At 46.3% G+C, this 19,029-nt stretch overlaps 1 protein-coding gene across 3 annotated transcripts in view; it reads left to right on the forward strand.

Annotated features, from left to right (window-relative positions):
* Nucleotides 1–19,029, forward strand: part of LOC148522928 (uncharacterized) — a 120,733-nt gene that overhangs the window by 42,481 nt on the left and 59,223 nt on the right. For all 3 annotated transcript variants that reach the window (XM_088473566.1, XM_088473567.1, XM_088473568.1), the window contains 2 exons: nt 4,487–5,085; nt 13,151–13,261. In XM_088473566.1, coding sequence (XP_088329692.1) covers nt 4,495–5,085; nt 13,151–13,261 — 702 coding nt within the window. In that variant the 5' untranslated portion in view covers nt 4,487–4,494. The remainder of the gene's footprint in view (nt 1–4,486; nt 5,086–13,150; nt 13,262–19,029) is intronic.

A 19,029-nucleotide genomic window follows, 5' to 3' on the forward strand; every position in this document is an offset into this window, starting at 1 on the left:
CATTGAAGAGGATTGCACCCCCATACTGCAGCAAACTGGCCACCAAGTTCCTGCCACGCATGGTTCTCTCCAAGAACAGAGCCCGCCACCATCTAACTAAACCGGCACTGCTGTGAACACTGAAAAAATTCCCTCAAGGCACGAATATATCTCCTCCTCAGTGAGGTGAACCCTACGGAAAAGGTGGGCAATCCTGTACACGGATTGAAGGGTGATGCACCACCAACCCACCCATTTCCAACACATGTCTAGCGTGAGTGGGCACGCTGGGGACAAGGCATCCTAATACTGGTAAGAGATCTGGGCAAATGGGGAGTATACTACACTACTGCTGCTCAGTGACAGTGAGCCCAATGAATACAAAAAGAAAAGGAGGTAGAGTAAACACGTAAAATGAGAAGAGAGAGAAGATTTAGAAGGAATGAAGAAAATGAGAGGCAAATAAGCAATCAATCTGAACAACAGAATTGACTTCCCTGCTTGCCGAGATGAAATCAAAGAGGCAGGATAATACCATCAACTGACTTAAAACTCCTCTAAACCTCTTCCTAAAGATGATGTCCACCAATCCTACTTCTACATGTGCTATCCATCAGCAATAAAAAACACAACCCACTTAACTTATTAACTCATTCTGTCCCTGACTAGAGGTTTATGAGCCTTCAGTTTTAAGGCAAATTTCAGTTATCTAATGGAGTAGAGCAGGGGTGGGGAACCTTTTTTCTGCCAAGGGCCATTTTGATTTTTAGAAACTCATTCGGGGGCCATACAAAATTATTAACTTAAAATTTGCATCCTATATTTGGTTAAAAATGTCTGCTTGCCCGCGCTGTTAGGGTGAGACCCTGCACTAACCAGCTCAATGGCAGCCATATGACAGCCCTGATTCCCCCCCTTGTGCGCTGCCTGCCTGTTGCCGCTGATGGGGAGAGAGCCCTGCATGCCACTCAATGACAGCCCTGACACCCTGATCCCCCCCTGTGCTACCTGCCGCCGCTGATAGGGAGAGAGCCTCTGCACTAATCCGCCTGATGACAGCCCTAACACCCTCCACCACTGCGCTACCTCCCGCCGCTGATAGCCGATGACAGCCGTGACACACATACCCTCCCCCCGCTGTGCTACCTGCCACCACTGATAGGGAGAGAGCCCCTGCACTAATCTGCCCGATGACAGCCCTGACACCCTCCACCGCTGCGCTACCTCCCGCCGATGACAGCCCTGACACACATAACCTCCCCCCGCTGTGCTACCTGCCGCCGCTGATAGGGAGAGAGCCCCTGCACTAATCTGCCCGATGACAGCCCTGACACCCTCCCCCGCTGCGCTACCTCCCGCCGCTGATAGGGGGAGAGCCCCTGCACTAATCCGCCCGATGACAGCCCTGACACCCTTCCCTGCTGTGCTACCTCCCGCTGCTGATAGCCGATGACAGCCCTGACACACATACCCTCCCCCCACTGTGCTACCTGCCGCCGCTGATAGCGCAGCAGGGGGAAGGGGTGTGTCAGGGCTGTCATTGGCTACCAGCCGCCGATGACAATCCTGACATCCCCTCTCCCTCGCTGCGTTACCTGCCTCCGATGACAAACCTGACATCCCCACTCTCCTGCTGCGCTAGGTGCCGCCACTGATTCTGCTGCTGCCGCTAACAGTCGGCCGGGCTGGATGATTTCACCTTGTGGGCCGGAGGTTCCCCACCCTAGAAGTAGAGTAACCAAACAGTATATGAATATAAAGCCGGCACTTTAGATTTTGAGCATATGCCACCACAAACACAGAACAAACAGGAGGATGAATACCATACAGAGGGTGGGGGTGTGTAGGGTATGTGTGAATTACATGGACAAATGGGTACAGTGAGGGGATGGAGTAAGTGGGAAATGGTTTTTTTTTGGCTTGCAGAGGGTGGGCCGGGGATCTCAGATGTCTGTTTTGAAGAAGTGTAGCAATTCAGATGAATAGGGTGTCCCAATGCATTACTGCCCAGTTTGGCCTTTTTCAAGGGTTATAGGTTGGCCAAAAATACAAAATTTCTCCCCTGCTCCATCCCGTTCCCTCACTGTACACATTTGTCTGTGTAATTCACACATACCCTACACCCCCCCCACCCTCTGTATGGTATTCGTCCTTCTGTTTCTTGTGTGTTTGTACTTATAGTCTTGTAGTGGTATACGCTCACAATCTAAAGTGCTGGCTTTATATTCATATATGGTTACTCATTTAATTCTTTAAAGACTCCTGGTTTGAGTTGAAACACGTTGGTGAAACTTATACAGTCGACTTTGGGGACACAGGAAATCCTTACCTTGCTGTATGCCAATCAAGTTGCACAGATATCTCTTCCCAGAAAGTGTGAACTTCTGACATGCATGTATAGGTGTATTTTAATGCACCCGCTTCTTTTGGTATGCCTTGATTTGCTTGGATTGCATGTTAGGTTGTATATTAGATGTGTTTTGCTCTACACACACTGGTCATATGGTATATGCTGTGATTTTGGAAACCAAATGTGATTTTATGTTGAGTTAAACGTGTGGTATATCACTATTCTGGACCCCTCTCTCTCCTTTTTGTTTACATATGGTGTCTTACCGTGATACAAATAGAACTTATTGATATTCGGCCATCTAGGACTCTATACGGAAACAGAAGATAATACATACCTTATTTGGTGAACTTTATATTTATTTTAATGTTCGGTTTGATATACAAGTGACCTTATATTACTGATGTTCTCTTGCCTCTGTGATTGCGCTTATGCTGGGCATACATGGCCAGATAAAATGCCTGTGAGACCGACAGATATTTTATCTGGCAGCCTGTCAGCCCGCAGATGTCGGCGGCATACAGAGACAGCCCTAGCCAAATTAGTGCCCTAGGCAAGATTTTGGGTGGTGTCTCCTCCCATGGGATCCAGAAAAGGGGTGTGGCCCCATGGAAGGGGCGTGGTCTCACTTTCCACCATTGTGCTCTGTTCCCAACACTGATCACAGCACCCATCACCCAGCACATCAACCCTCTCCCAGCACAGATCACAGCACCCCTCTCCTAGCACAGCACTGATCACAGCACTTCTCACCTATCCCAGCAGAGCATACCTCTCCCAGCAGTGAGCACCACAGTACACCAGCCCTCACCCAGTTCCAGACTTACTTTACTTGAGTGCAGCCTGCAGAGCCGCCCGACTCGAGGTACAGCAAGTCGTGGGTGGTGGACCCACTTTTTCTGGCTCAGACTGGCACACCGCGTCCCGGTGCATGCCGCCCCAGTGTTAACCACTAGCTGCTGTCCAAGTGCCCCACCCCGCAAACCACCACCGGCTGTTCTGCCTTTGTCCACTCACTGTTTGCTTCTGAGCTCTGATCGTGGACACTGTGCAGTGGCAGTAGCAGCTGCCAGAGACTCTGCAGGCAGCAAGTATCCTGGCCATGCCAAGACCAAACCTCCGCTGGCCCTAGGGGGGCTTGGATGCCCCTAGACATTTGCTTAGTTTGTCTCTGCCTAGGGCCGGCTTTGGCGGCATACACTGTGAGATAGCTCAGTGTATTAGCCCCGACTTCTGCGCTCTTCCCCCTGGGGAGGAGACATTTCCCTGTTCCTTCCACGGGAAGGAACACAGGAAATGTATGTCTGTTGGCCGTGGCAGGGCATACACTGCCCAATGCGGCCGACATTTTAACTCAAAAATATTGCATCGGACGAGCATGCTGGTCGATCTGGCATGCCCAGCCAAGCGATATTTAACCCTCGGTCGCCCGCACACACGCAATTATCAGGGCAATTTGCGGATATTAGGCGGATCGCCCTGATAATTGTAGCATGTATGCCCAGCTTTAGTCATACATATCTTTTATTCTATATTGTTTTCTCTAGGGACCCACCCATTCATCACTACATAGCAGCAATCGAGTGAAGCGCAGGATCCTAAACTCTCTTATTAATTTGCATATTTGTTTAATGTATTTATTTGTAATCTACAGTGATTCTTGGCAAAACATACCTCTGCTTGGTGCCCCTTATTCTTGTTTTTATGATTTAGAGTCTATTGTGCCATATGAGGAGGAACTAATTGAGGTGATCTGCAGAGGACATTATATAGATAAACTTTAGGAAAAAAGTCTAAAGGAAAAAATACAATTAACTTATAATTATGTTTTTGGAGTGTGGGAGGAAAAATGAATACCTAGAAGAAACCCATGCAAACACAGTGAGAACATATGAACTCCATACAGATAGTGCCTTGTTCAGGAATTTAAGTAATTACTGGGGTGTAGCAATGCCAATCACTATGCCAAATGTGGTGCTCAATTCAATTCAGACTCAGGACCCGTTTTTGTTTCCCTCTAAGGACGTTTGTTACAATGAGAAATTAGAAGGTGTAACAAAATATTTAATTCCCGATGTTCATAAACACAGGTTTGGCTTAATTGTGATTGTTTGGTTATGTAGCAAAATTGTATTTACTCTTTGCTTTATATTTCAGTGTCTATCATGATTGTTGAAGACGAAACCCTTCCTAATATCCATGAGACCATACCAGCTACCACCTTCTCTGATGTTCCCAATTTGAACACACCAGTGTCTATCATGATTGTTGAAGACGAAACCCTTCCTAATATCTATGAGACCATACCAGCTACCACCTCCTCTGATGTTCCCAATATGAACACACCAGTGTCTGTCATGATTGTTGAAGACAAAATCCCTCCTAATATCTATGAGACCATACCAGCTACCACCTTCTCTGATGTTCCTAATATGAACACACCAGTGTCTGTCATGATTGTTGAAGACAAAATCCCTCCTAATATCTATGAGACCATACCAGCTACCACCTTCTCTGATGTTCCTAATATGAACACACCAGTGTTTATCAAGATTTTTGATGAGAAATTCCCTCCTAATATCTATGAGACCATATCAGTTGTTCCCAAAATGAACACACCAATACCAACCTCTCACCAGAATGTCATCCCAACACCGCCTCCACAGCTGATATTGGTTACAGTCATGCCACAAAATATAGCTACATCAACACCTTTTTATAGAACATTTCTGAAATCCAAGCCAAAAGCTTTGGGGGTAAGTGCCTACAAAGGCAAATGAAACATTTATCTTTTTATAACTTAATCAACTAGTTATTGTGTTATTGTATAAACAGACCACACACTTTGTCCTAAACAGCGTAATGTGCAACATTTACAGTTGAACACAATTGCACTCAGATCATATACAGAAAAAAGACACATGGAAAATGAACGTTAATGCAGTAATGTTTATCCTTACATACCCAAAGATGGGTCTATCTAAAAAAAAAAACAGGTATAGTTCTGCCAAGCATTTGTCAAGCATACAAGGCTTACAAGTACATTCTTACCGACACCTAATAATGATTTCAAATGCTGTTAAGTTCATTTGGGCTCGGATTAAAGATCACAAGACCCTGGGGCTGAAAATGATTAGGGGCTTATTGTGAGAAGCTGAGGAGCTGAGCTTGCTGCTGTGTGGGTGTGGCCAGTGCCATGTGGGCATTTACGCTCCCTGTACTATCTGCCCAAAGTCTAGCTAAATAAGTAAACATTGGAGAATATTGCACCATTTTGTGAGGAAAATGGAAACACAATTTTAATACTTATTATGTGAGGCTGACCGTGTTGTCAGCTTGGTGGATGTCATTCATCATGCTGTCATGGTGATGGGTCTATGTTTATGTGGAGGCCTGGAGCTGTTTTCCCCATTTGCCCCATTGTTAATCTGTTATATTTCTATAATTATGCAACAGGCACATATATCTTTTCTCATCGACATTTAAATAATCAGAGTACAGTGCAGCAGCAAAATGCAGATGCGCATTTCGCTTTTTTGCTTTTCAAGGGTAGAAAACCCCCCATAGATATAAGTCACATCGGTTTGTAATGTCAGAGCTAGCTAACATTCAAATATGGGCATTGAAAACCTTTTTGTTAATGGCAAATTATTAAACTTACATCAATAAATAAATGTTTGCTATTTATGGTAGAATTTTTGTGGCAGAAATATACATAAGTTGTATGGTACAGCGCATTTTACATATCTTCCATTGGTTTACAAATATTTGCTGAGAAATGTGACACTAACTTCAAATATTCATTTGGAAATAGCATGTTTGTCTCTAGGGGGTATATTTACTAAAGTGAGAGTTTTTAGAAGTGGAGATGTTGCTCGTAGCAACCAATCAGATTCTAATTAACATTTAACTAGCACCTTCTAAAAGATAATAGCTAGAATCTGCTTGGTTGCTATGGGCAACATCTCCACTTCTAAAAACTCTCATTTTAGTTTATATACCTCAGGAATAAATAACAGATTACAAAAAATAATTTATTATTTTTCACTCATTGTACCGCTGGATAGTGCCTGCAGGAACAGTGAAGCATGGTGGAGGTTCCTTGCAAGTTTGGGGCTGCATTTCAGCAAATAGAGTTGGGGATTTGTTCAGTATTAATGATGTCCTCAATGCTGAGAAATACAGACAGGTACTTATCCATCATGTAATACCACCAGGGAGGTGTCTGATTGGCTCCAAATTTATTCTGCAGCAGGACAATGACCCCAAACGGGTGGCCACATTGTCTATTCTCCCCAAGGGCTGAGGACTCTAGCATTCCCCTTGTGAGGTTCCCGCTGCTGCCATCAAGGGCACTGCCATATTGTTTCTGTCAGCTGACCAGACTTTCCACCAAGGAAATTCCTGCTGTCAGTCAGCTGACTTTGGCCCTGATTCAGAGCCGGACGCTCTGACCAGAGCGCTCGCTCTGAATCAGGGCCCACCTCCATAATTATGGAGCATCCTCCTGGACGCTCGTATAGCTGTGGGTCACCACCCACAGCATATACGAGCGTGCAGGATGTTGGTCGCGATGGTCTTGACCATCGCGACCATCGCCACTGCGAGCCGAAGCCTGCGGTTGAGTTTCTCAACCGCAAGGCCCGGAGTGATTTTGGCTCTATCAGAGCCAAAATCACTCCCACTGACTTCACTAGTGATGTCAGTGGGGCCGGCTTCTAATGGTAGGCGTTCCCTTGGGAACGCCCCCGGCACGCCCACCAAAGGGGGCGTGCTGTCAATCAACATCGACAGCACGCCCCCTTTGATCAGACACAACGAGCGAAGGAAAGTCCTTCGCTCGTCGCGTCTCGCGCATGCGCACGACGGAGCTCCCTGCATCGTGCGCATGCGCAGTGCAGACCATCGACCCACTTGCGAGCGGGCAGTGGTTCTGAATCAGGCCCTTTGTCTGCCTATAGCAAGCTACCTTAGGGTATAAAGCAGGACTCTGGAAAACAGGATGTTGCCTGAACAACTTCTCTACTTCTTGTTGCTGTTTGCTCCAGCCTGCCTTTCCAGGCTCCACTCCATGGTTATATCTCCAGTGTGTTCTTCCTGGTTCACCGCAGTATACTCTTCATCGGTCCTTACTGATATTTTCCACTGATACTCTCCAGTGATACTCGCCAGTGGTCCTTACCGATACTCTCCAGTGATACTCTCTAGTGATACTCTACATTGGTCCATGCCGATATTCTCCAGTTATGCTCAACATCAGTTCTTACCGATATTCTCCAGCAATACTCTCCAGTATACTCAACATCGGTCTATACAGATATCATCCAGTGATACTCAACATTGGTCCTCACCGATATTCTCCTGCGATACTCTCCAGTGTATTTAGCTGTGGTATGTACCAATATTCTTCAGTGATAACCTCCAGATATGCAGCATCGGTTCCTACCGATATTCTCTAGTGATATTCACCATCGGTTTCCTACTTCGCTATTTACAGGGTACCTAGCCAGGGGGCCGCGACCTGCTCCTTGGGCACTGCAAAGACCATATCCTCTTGCGAGGGTCACTGGTGAAGACCCCCGGTGGGTTAGATTCCACACCTCTGATTAGGTCTATGCAAACACCCGGTGTTAGCTACTGGTTCCTGTCTATGAGGTAGTCCTATATTCGCCCTCATCGGCTGCTGCCTTCCCTCCCAGTGACCCCCTACACTCAGTCCTCTGACTGAAATTAACAAGGGCCCAGTCATGACAGCTGTCAATGAGCTTATATATATATGTGTGTGTGTGTGACACCCCTGAAATGAGTCACTGGCCCATTTATAAATATATGTCTGCATTCAATTCATATATGTACACGATAATAATAATATATATAGCAGTGCTCGATTTTTGAAGCGGGGGAATGGAAATTTTAATTCCCCCCTCCCCCCACACACACAGACTGAAAACTTTAGGGATTTTTATGATTTTAGTTGTAGATGCTTTAACACTATAAAGCAGGATATGTTGAACAAACTTTGCTCACCTCTCTTATGTCTTCCATGTGTCCCTTCTGCTTTCTCTCATGTTTCCTTTGTCTCTCCCCACATGCCCATCAACTGTCATCTCACAGGCTGTGTTTGAAAAATTACAGTTGGGAGCTGATTGGCTGGCACTTATCACAGACTTATCACTTTTCACTCTGTCACTTATCACTGCTTAGTACATAGACCCCTTACTTACTTACCTCCTGCACCTCTTACTGCCTGCTACTCTTTCAGCTCCTGCTTTTATCTCACCCCCTGCACCTCTCAATCCCTGACATCCTCTCACACCAACTGTCCCCCTCACTAAGGACCTGATTCAGACCCGCTCGCTAAGGCGCGATCGCTCGCTCTGAGAGATTTTCGCCCATCTGTGCATGCGTATAATTCTCAGTGCACGTGCGCAAGCCATTCATTGCAATCTGATTTTGGTAGCTCGTGAGCCACTATCAGGTCGCTGCTTTGAGTGACAGTGCCGTTTGTGGGTGGTAACAGGGGAATGTGCTTGTGAACGGGGGAGTTGTGTTGCGAACGCAGGCGTGTCAGTCCTCCAAAACGCAGTTTAAAGGGCGTGCATAATTAGCAAAGTAGCATCATTGTACACGTCACCTGCATGTATTTCAGCCCGCACTGATCGCAGTGCTTGCGGCGGGGATAGGCAATCCCAAGGACTGCGAGCTGCTCCGATGGCTCATGATGGTCCCGATTAATCACACATTTCCCGGAGATGACGTGTGTTGCGAGTGGCAAGGGGGCGTCTTCAGACACTTGCGAGCGCACTTTGCCGTAGCTCGCCAACACACAGTGGGCGTCCTTACGTGATGCAGTGCGAGCGCTTCATTTAAATATCTGTCCCCTTTTGGCCAGCAAGTGATCGCATCTTGCAAGCGGCTCTGAATCAGGTCCTAATTCCCTCTCTCATCCCCTGCCCCTCTGACTGATTCCCTCTCTCACCTCCTGCACTTCAGGCTCTCACTCCCTGACACCCTCTTTCACCCCCTTCCCTCTCTCTAATTCCCTCTCTTACCCCCTGCACCAATAACTGATACCCTCTGTCTCCTGTCAATAACTGATTCCCTCTCTTACCCCCTGCACCTCTTACTCCCTGACACCCTCTCTCACCAGCTGCCCCTCCCACTGGTTCCCTCTCTCACCCCATGCACCTCTCACTGGTTCCCTCTCTCACCCCCTGCACCTCTCACTGACTGATTCCTGAGCAAGCAGCCTGCACATATCAGTGAGATATGTGAAGGCTGCTTGTGTGGTCTGTTTGTTGAAAAAGGGTTAAATCTTTTTTAAAAAATTATATAGGGCCCCCCCCCAGAAGCATAACCAGCCCTGGACTGCTCAGCCAGTTCTGGTTCCAAAAATTACTGTGAACAAACCGAGTAGGGTTCCACCGTAATTTAGAAACCAGCACATGGCTGCAGGGCCAGTCCTGGTTTTAAATATAGGGGGAAACAAATTGCGTTGGGGTCCCTCTATATATAAAAACAGCACCGGACCCAAACCGACCGTGGAGTAATGCCACAGCCAGGAGACCCTATCACCGGGTCTCCATGGCCAAAGCAACATAACAAACCACGAAGCTGAACCCTAACGGGCTAGTATTGGTATGTGTTGAAACACATACCCTCCTCGGGAAATCCCACGGTTACACATGGATCCCAGGCAATAAGCGGCCGCTACATGTAATGCGCCCTCTGATTGGCTGGCGGCCCGTGGGATTTCCAGAGGAGGTCCATCAGCTGGCATTCGCAAAGTATTGGTATGTGTGACAACACATACCAATACTTGTCCATTTGGGTTTGGTTTCTCAGTTTATTATGTTGCCAAGATGCTACGGAGAGCAGCGCGAGGATGGAGGTGAGTATCAGATCTTTTTTTTCAGGAACACCCGTGGAATCTACATGGGACAAGGGGACAGATCAGCTGGCACAGGTAAGAATGTGTGAGTGAGGTAGGTGTGTAAGAAACTTTTACTTTAGACGGTGTGAGTGTTCTGTCTTTTTTTTACTATTTATTTTTCAGTGGGGGTACGGGTGCCGGCCGCCTGCTGGCACCTGTAGTTCCACTGTAAAATACAATAGTTTTCAACTATTTTACACATTATTACCCCCGTACCCACAGCCCACTGGTGTGGGGAAGAGCTCCGGGCTACAGCCTAAGCCTAGGGTTTTGGGAGAGTAGTGACCCCTTTTTTTGGGGGGTTCCCACCTCACCCTGAGATCCCCGACTTGGGTTGACCAGCTTGAGGTGCGAATGCTTTGGCCATGGAGCCCCAGTGATAGGGTCTCCTGGCTTTGGCATTACACCCCGTTCGGTTTGGGTCTGGTGCTAGTTTTAAATATAGGGGGACCCCTACACTAATTTTTCCCCCCTATATTTAAAACCGGGACTGGCCTTGCAGCCAAGTGCTGGTTCCTAAATTACGGTGGAACCCTATTCGTTTTTGGAACAGGACTGGCTGACCAGTCCAGGCTGGTGTTATGTCTTTTGGTAGGGGACCCTACATAATTTTTTTAAAAATATAAACACTTTAAATTAAGTACACATGCAGAAACATACACTGATCTGTGTATGTTTCTGGCAAATTCACAGCTCAGGAAATGGAGTGTTTAAAACTTAAATTTCTCTGTGAGTTTGCTCCAATCTCACTAGAGATTGTAATCTTGAATCTTAATAAATTTGCAAGTAATTCTGAGTTTGCCCGAAGGTGAGTTGATTCGAGTTTGCGATCTCACCCGAGTTTTTGGAGCGAGCAGAAAGAACTCTGGGCCTGATTCAGAGCCGCTCATAAGCGGCCGCTCGTTCGCTGTGAGCGATGTTCGCACAACTGAGCATGCGTATGGTTCGTAATGCGCATGCACAAACCAGTCATTGTGGTTGGAAATCGTGCACTCATAAAACAGCGAGGGGCTACTAATTTGATTGACAGAATGTACAGTTTGTGGGTGGTAACAGGGGAAGGTGCTTGAAAGCGGGGGAGTGGAGATCCGAATGCAGGCGTGCCTAACGGTCAAAAGGGCTTTTAATGGGAGTGCATAATTAGTAAAGGAGCGTCATCGACCACGTTACTTAGTTGTCTTTTAGCCTGAACTGCTCGCAGTGATAGCGGGAAGAAAATCCTACCACAAGCACTGCGAGCAGTTCAGATGCCTTTCGATGTTCCCGATTAATCTAATAAATACCGGAGATGACGTGTGATGCGAACGGCAAAGGGGTGTCTTTACAAAATAGCAAGCGCATTTTTCGGACGCTCGCTCAGACATAGAGGCGTCAACACACCGCAAAGAGCAAGCGCTCAATTTAAATATCTGTCTCCTTTTTTAGAACAAGCGTCCGCAAATAGCGTCCGGGTCTGAATCAGGCCCTCTCTCCCAATCTCACAAGAGTTTGTTTTTAGCAAATTTGCGAGATGAAAAACATGCCTAAACTCACCCGAGATTGCAATCTCAACCAAACTCGAATCTTAGTAAATTTACCCACAAGAGTGCAAATAGTCAGCAAATAAATCCCTTCACTATGTGCCTATACAGTACCTCTGCATCAATCAATCCTACTTATTCAGTAAAGCAGCCAAAGAATAGAGCAAGAAGAGCAAGAGTGGCCTGTGGATGGAGCCCCCCTCTCCTCACATCCACACCACCAGAACCCAAACCGGCTTTTCTCTAAAGCCGACATTTCTAGTCTGTTTTTCCCAAACAGACTTCTTCTGGGGGTTTCAGAACACATATGACAGGAACCTAGTACATACATAGAAGCCATTCCATACTTCTCCAGTGCTTCTATCACACAGCATATAACCATCTATTGACCACAAGAAATCTAAGAACCACATATAATTAATCGGAAGGATTTACCAAGAAGATAATACTCAATATTATAAAACACATGTCAATGGTAACATATCATTCACCCCGTTCGGGATCATAACCCCCAACCTATGAATCCATTCTAATTCTTTTTTAGTAGCAATAGATCCCTACTCCCACCTCGTGTTAGGGGAGGAACTCAATCTATCACACGGTACCTCAAGCTTGCAAAATTATGTTTAGCCTCTACAAAGTGATGGGTAACAAGTTGATCACCTTTGCCCTTAACCAAAAAAAATGAATAGAGAACTGATGAGTCACCATTCCTCCTACCTATATAAAATAGCCCACAGATGGTGACAAATTTGGCTTTTCTTCCCTGCATGGGGATGACGAAAACTGTCTCCTGTAATCAGAAACCTGCACGTAGTGCTAGAGCACTTGAAACACTCCCGCCTTCTATTAGAAAGAAATTATTTTGAGGTAAAATGATTTTCATCACTAACAGGGCCGGCCCGAGGCATGTTCGACCAGTGCAGTCGAACAGGGGTGCCACTCCCATACAGGGTGCACCCCTCCCAATCATTCCCGATTTTAGCGAGACAGTCACATTTTTGGGCACAGCCCTTCTGTTCCTCCCGCGGCAGGCGGGCGGTTGACGGCCGCGCATTACTCTCATGGTAATAAAAAAAACAAAAAACTATTTATCCTTGAATTTTATGGTACAGTATTAGATGTTAAGTATGTGCCTGTTTATTGTAATGGGAAACTGAGTTTTAGCTTTGTGGTATTTTTTTAAAAGTGCAGTTATCTTATACTGAAGTATAACAGCCATCAGCACCAGTTGCAGGTGACACTTAGCAGGGATTGCTAACAATAAGTTAAACCAATGACACACGTTTTAGGACCTTAAGAAGCCTGGGCCAAGGCAATTGTTTTTTAAAAAAAATTCTAATTGATATTTTCCTTTTTTTCCCTTAGATTGTGCTGATTATTGCAGCCGTCTTGCAGATTGGTCTCGGTATTGGTCTGGCTGTTACAACATTCAGCATTTCACTTCTAAGTGGTATCCCTTTCTGGGGCCCAGTGTTAGTAAGTACATAAACTACTGATATGTTGGCATGTATCTATTTCTTTTGTTTTCTGCTTGTCACAACTGAGCACATGTTAAGCACGCTGGCTCAGAGATGACACAGTAAATGAACATACAGTATTGAACTGTACTTTTTCCCTTGCTTCTAACAGTTATCACTCAGTACTTGAGCCATATTTCTGTGACATTCCACCTCCCAGTCACAGGGCCAAATAGGGTTGCGGGCTCCTGAAACTGCTGAGATTTTGGCGAGTTAGCAGTCAAATTTAAAGCAACAATGTTTAATAAGGCAAACTGATTGCCGTACTAAACATTGCCACAGCAGTGTATGACAAAGTAGACATTTTAATCTACAATCTTTATTTATTTATTACCAGATATTTCTCTATAGCGCACACAGCAGCATTTTACAGAGAATAGTTGGACATTCACATCTGTCCCTGTCCCAGTGGAGGTTACAATCTATGGGCCTGATTCAATATGGATTGCTATTGCGATCGCAGCTGCGATTACGCACGGAGACCCGCTGCGAAAATATGCTGATGAATACAACCGCTATGCTGTCGCAGGCCGACATAAAGGCGCCCACTTCCCCTTACTCACATATGTAATTCCTTTCAAGTCTGCTAAAACATCGATACCATCAAGTAACATCGGAGCCGCACGCATAGGCAAACGCAGGGGGGTTTTCCGTCTGCCTGGAAACCCCCCTCCCCAGCCCACACCATGACCACAATAGAAATAGAAATATAATAGAATTTTACTAGTGCTGCATGTTCTTCTCAGTATCACAAATGAATAATTAGCACCACCTGTGGATCTTTTAACATGTATCAGTCAGTAATAAATTACCTGTGCACTAACTAGGAGATCTGGAAAACATTCACTGCTAGGGATGTGCTGCCATAGAGGCCAATAAGTACATATATGTCCATGGCAGTGCTAGGTTATTCTGCTGCTCCCAGACTCCCGGACTTGCTCCCATGCTCTGGAATGGTGCCCACATCTAAAATAAAAACATTCAGCTCAGGCAGGATGGCCCTACTGCCGCATTTAAGGGCTTACTGTGGTCGCTGGTCCTCTATATGCTAGAATTATGACACACAATATTCTTTGTATGACGCTTATTAAAGCTGGTTAAGTGATAATTATACCCTCTTCATGGACTGGCCACACTCACTCTAAAATCAAGCATTTGGAAACCCCCCTCTAGAAATCCTGCGTTTGCCACTGGCCGCACGCATAATTTCAAAAGGTCAGACCTTACTCAGAAATTGCTAGCCTTCCTGTATGCAGTGAGAGCTCAGGCTGCGTATGCCATCACAGTGGCTAATTTATGCATGCCTCTTTAATGGCGTTTCTCCGACCATTCCTCTGTCAACACTCTCAAATGCTCACTTCCTGTCAATCCCTCTGCGATGGGTCTGTATGCAAATCATGCAACAATCGGCTGCCTGTGTACGCTATCGCAATAGCAATTTGTAATGAATCAGGCCCTATATTCCCTACCACATGCGCACACACATACATACACACTAGGGATAATTTTTGTTGGGAGCCACTTAACCAAACAGTATATATTTTGGAGTGTGGGAGGAAACCGGAGTACACGGAGGAAACCCACGCAAGCTCAGGGAGAATATACAAACTCCACACAGTTTGGGCCATAAGTAGTGGGAATCAAACCCATGACTTTAGTGCTGTGAGGCAGTAATGCTAACCATTACACCGTCTGTGCTGCCCAACCTTAATAATACAGACATTTAAAGCAAAATATATTTTATCAATGTGCAATTTCTGTACTGTCAGTATAGTGTATATAGCGCATATCCACCAACTTTGTGATGTCTATGATTTAGAGATGAGTGGGTCCGGTTCTCCAGGAACCAGATCCACCCGAATTTCGGGGATCTGAGGGGACCTGAGACATAGCTCCTATCTCCTTGCCTGCCCTGGATGGCCTAATTGAGGCAAAACCTTGCGATCCCGCTGTTGGATTTCAAGGTTTTGCCTTGAGCAGGCTTAATGCTTATTGGCTGAGAGAGCCGTCTGTCACGGCTCTCAGCCAATCAGTTTTAAGCCCATTGAATATGGGCATAGGAAGTTAGGAAGATGCCCCCCATTCCCCTTGCCTGCCACCCCCGGCACCCCCTGCTGCCGACACCTTCGGCAGCATCCCCTGCTGCCAACACTGCTGGCACCCTGCATTGAGGACACCACCGGCACCCATGCACTGCCGACACCAGCAGGATCCCCACACTGAGGACACCGCTGGCACCCCCGCTCTGCCACCACCGCCAGCACCCTGCACTGAGGGCCTTATTCAGACCCAGTCACTCAATCGGGAAGCCAGTACATAAATGCAGTGCAAGCATGAGTGACAGGACGTGCCGCTTGTGGGTGGTGACAGGGGCTCCGTCGTGCGCATGCGCGAGACCCACATAGCGATGGGCAAGCCGTCACTATGGGTCTCACTACAAAGGGGGTGTGCTGTCGATGTTGAGTGACAGCACGCCTCCTTTGGTGGGCATGCTGGGGGTGTGGCTGCCCAGACAGAGGCGTTCCCATGGGAACGCCTACCATCTGGGGCCGGCCCCACTGACATCGCAAATGATGTCAGTGGGAGTGCTTTTCGGCTCTGATAGAGCCAAAAGCACTCCAGGGCTTGCGGCAGACGAGACCCTACCACGAGGGTCTCGTCACAAGCCCGATGGTCACGATGGTCTTGACCATCGCGACCATCTTTTTGGCCGCTCGCTATAGCTGTGGGTGGTCACCCACAGCTATGCGAGCGGCCAGGAGGCCGCTCTAAAAAAAGAGAGGGAGGGCACTGATTCAGAGCAAGCGCTCTGAAAGAGCATCCGGCTCTGAATCAGGCCCTGAGTTTGCAACCACTTCAGCGACACTCCTGCGATACTCCCATAACACGCCCATTAGACCGTCCATCTCTATGCATCCACTTAGCCACCTCCTTGTAAACTCCAAAGAATGGCCAACACATTTTTAAGACATTTCTGAGACTGAGACTGTGCGTTTCAACTGCTCGTGACATGGACATGGTAGGCATGAATCAGCAAGGAATGCAAGTGAGAGAACGCTTTCACATGGCCGCTGTGTCTATATGCTAATCAATGCATATGCACGGCATCCGCAGAACAAGGATATAGATGCCCAGCAGTACATAATGCCACCCCTTTACCCTTCACTAACGTCCGTCCGTACTGATGCACAAGGCTGAGAAAACATCGGGAACATCGAGTAACATTGGATCCGCATGCAGACTAAAGGTAGACCTGACCCTGCCGCAGGAGTTGAGAGACTTCCTGCACGCAGAGGGACGCCAGGCTGCGTCCAGCATCTCAGTGGCTAATTTATGCACGCCCCTGTAACGCACTGGCACACCTGCGTTCGGCAGACAACTCCCCATATCCACCCACAAATGGCACTTCCTGTCAATCAACATGGGATGGGTCTCCAACCGTGCGAACCTTTAGCTGGACACAGTGACTGGTTCGCAAACGCATGCATGGAGACGCAACATCGGCCGGATCCGTGCGTACTTTCACTTGCGTTCCTTGCTGAATCAGGCCCTGTGTCAGAATCAGGCCCTCTGTGTAATACTTGAGAATAGTAACATTGCCTAATTGGTGATATATATAGTTTGTTAGTTGGATCTGGATTACTTTAAAAGTTGATAAAATAACTAAAATCATGAAATTTAGGCCTGTTTTTGTTCCTACAGTATTATTTAATAAAAAGAAAAACAATACTGGATTCACTCAATTACAGAACTAAAAAAAAGATAATTCCTTAACCTTATAAAAAATAATATTTTAATTCATATGCAATAAGGTCACACTAATTCGATAATGTATATTGACACCGGTATGATTCTTAGTGAAGGTGGTAATACAGAGAGTAGCCTGTCTGAGAATGAAAAAAACACATTGCATGAACTGCGCTATGCCAGTAAACTATATAATGCAAGATATAGATTTCAAGTGCAAGTAAATCAAATAATAATATTTATGTTTAATAAAAATTAACTAAGGATAAAAACTTATACATATTCAGCAAAGCATGGGTCCCAGCAAAAATATCTCTATCTGAAAATCATTAATTATTAGTATATATAATATATATATATATATATATATATATATATATATATATAAAACACATTAAAAAACATCCAAATACGATAGTCCTCTCCTATTAGCAATTAACCAAGATGGTGTCCAGAGTCCATAATATCTGGAGAAGGGTAAATAATTATCTCATAGGGCACTGTCTAGTTTCTGGTATAAAGAAGAACTGCTGTTGTTAATTTGAAATAAAGCACAATAATTACAAGGATAACGCACAACGGTATCCACAGAGATGTGCAGAAAGTAGGGGTGTGCACCGGCCACTTTTCGTGTTTTGTGTTTTGGTTTTGGATCTGGATCTTTCTTCGTGTTTTGGATCTGGATTGGTTTTGCCAAAACCACCCTTCCGTGTTTTGGGTTCTGGGTTTTATGTTTTGGATCTGGATTTTTTCTTAAAAAATAAAAAAAAACGCTAAAATCACATAAAATGGGCCTTTTTTTGTTCCTACGCTATTAATAACCCCAATAACATTAATTTCCACTAATTTCCACTCTATTCTGAACACCTCACAATACTGTTTTTAGGCCAAAAGTTTGCACCGAGGTAGCTGGATGACTATGCTAAGCGACACAAGTGGGCGGCACAAACACGTGGCCCATCTAGGAGTGGCACTGCAGTGGCAGACAGGAAGCCAATCAGCGTTATGGTGCCCATTTGCATGTAGCACGAACCCGGGAGATCCGTGCTACATGCATCTGTGTGATTGGCACAGAGCAATGACAGGTCTGTGAGACCCGTCTGTGCTGCTGTGGTAAAAAAAAAAACCTGTGTAAAAAAAGAAAAAAATGGCGTGCACCCCCCCAAAAAAGAGCAACCAGCCCCGGGCATTAGTAACCCAGTGCTGGGTGTGCTTAAATACAGGGGACAAACGACATAGGGGTCCCCTGTACTTAAGCACAACCAGCACCGGGCTAGTCAGAACCAGCGCTGGTTGCCAAAATACGGGGGACAAACGACGTAGGGGTCCCCCGTATTCTGCGAAACCAGCTCTGGGCTCTGATCCGGTCCTGGTTCTGGAAATACAGGGGAAAAAAATTTGTAGGGTTCCCCTGTATGTTCCAGGACCAGCACTGGACTTTTTCTAGCGGGGGGCTGATGCCACAGCCAGGGGAGCCCTTTCACCGGGCCCCCCAGCCGCAGCATCAGCCCTGACCGCTAGTCAGCCCAGGCCGGGGATCCCTGGAGAGCTGGGGACCCCCCCAATAAAGGGGTCACCCTCTCCAGGGCACCCCAGGCCCAGGCTGATAGCAGATCTCGAGGTTTTGCCTCGGGAGAGGGATCGGGGGCAGACAGGGAGATCCGAGCTTGGGCTCGGATTGCCCCGGATCCCCGAAGTTCGGGTGGGTTCGGTTCTCAGGGAACCGAACCCGCTCATCCCTAGCAGAAAGAAATGCATAATCTCACCCACTAAATCTGAGGTTGTTCCGGTGGGAGTCCTGCACAATGCTTAGTTGAATGGTATATACTGTATGCTGTTTTTTTAATTGAGTAGTATTTTATTAATTTACCATTTTAAAACATGTAACACATAATACAACATATAATAAAACATATGCTTGACAGGCATAACACAGCAGCATAGCTAAAATTCAATAACAATTCCATCATTCGGTAAATA

This window comes from Taudactylus pleione, unplaced genomic scaffold, assembly GCF_031769625.1.
Source record: "Taudactylus pleione unplaced genomic scaffold, aTauple2 ptg000136l, whole genome shotgun sequence".
Classification (NCBI taxonomy): domain Eukaryota; kingdom Metazoa; phylum Chordata; class Amphibia; order Anura; family Myobatrachidae; genus Taudactylus; species Taudactylus pleione.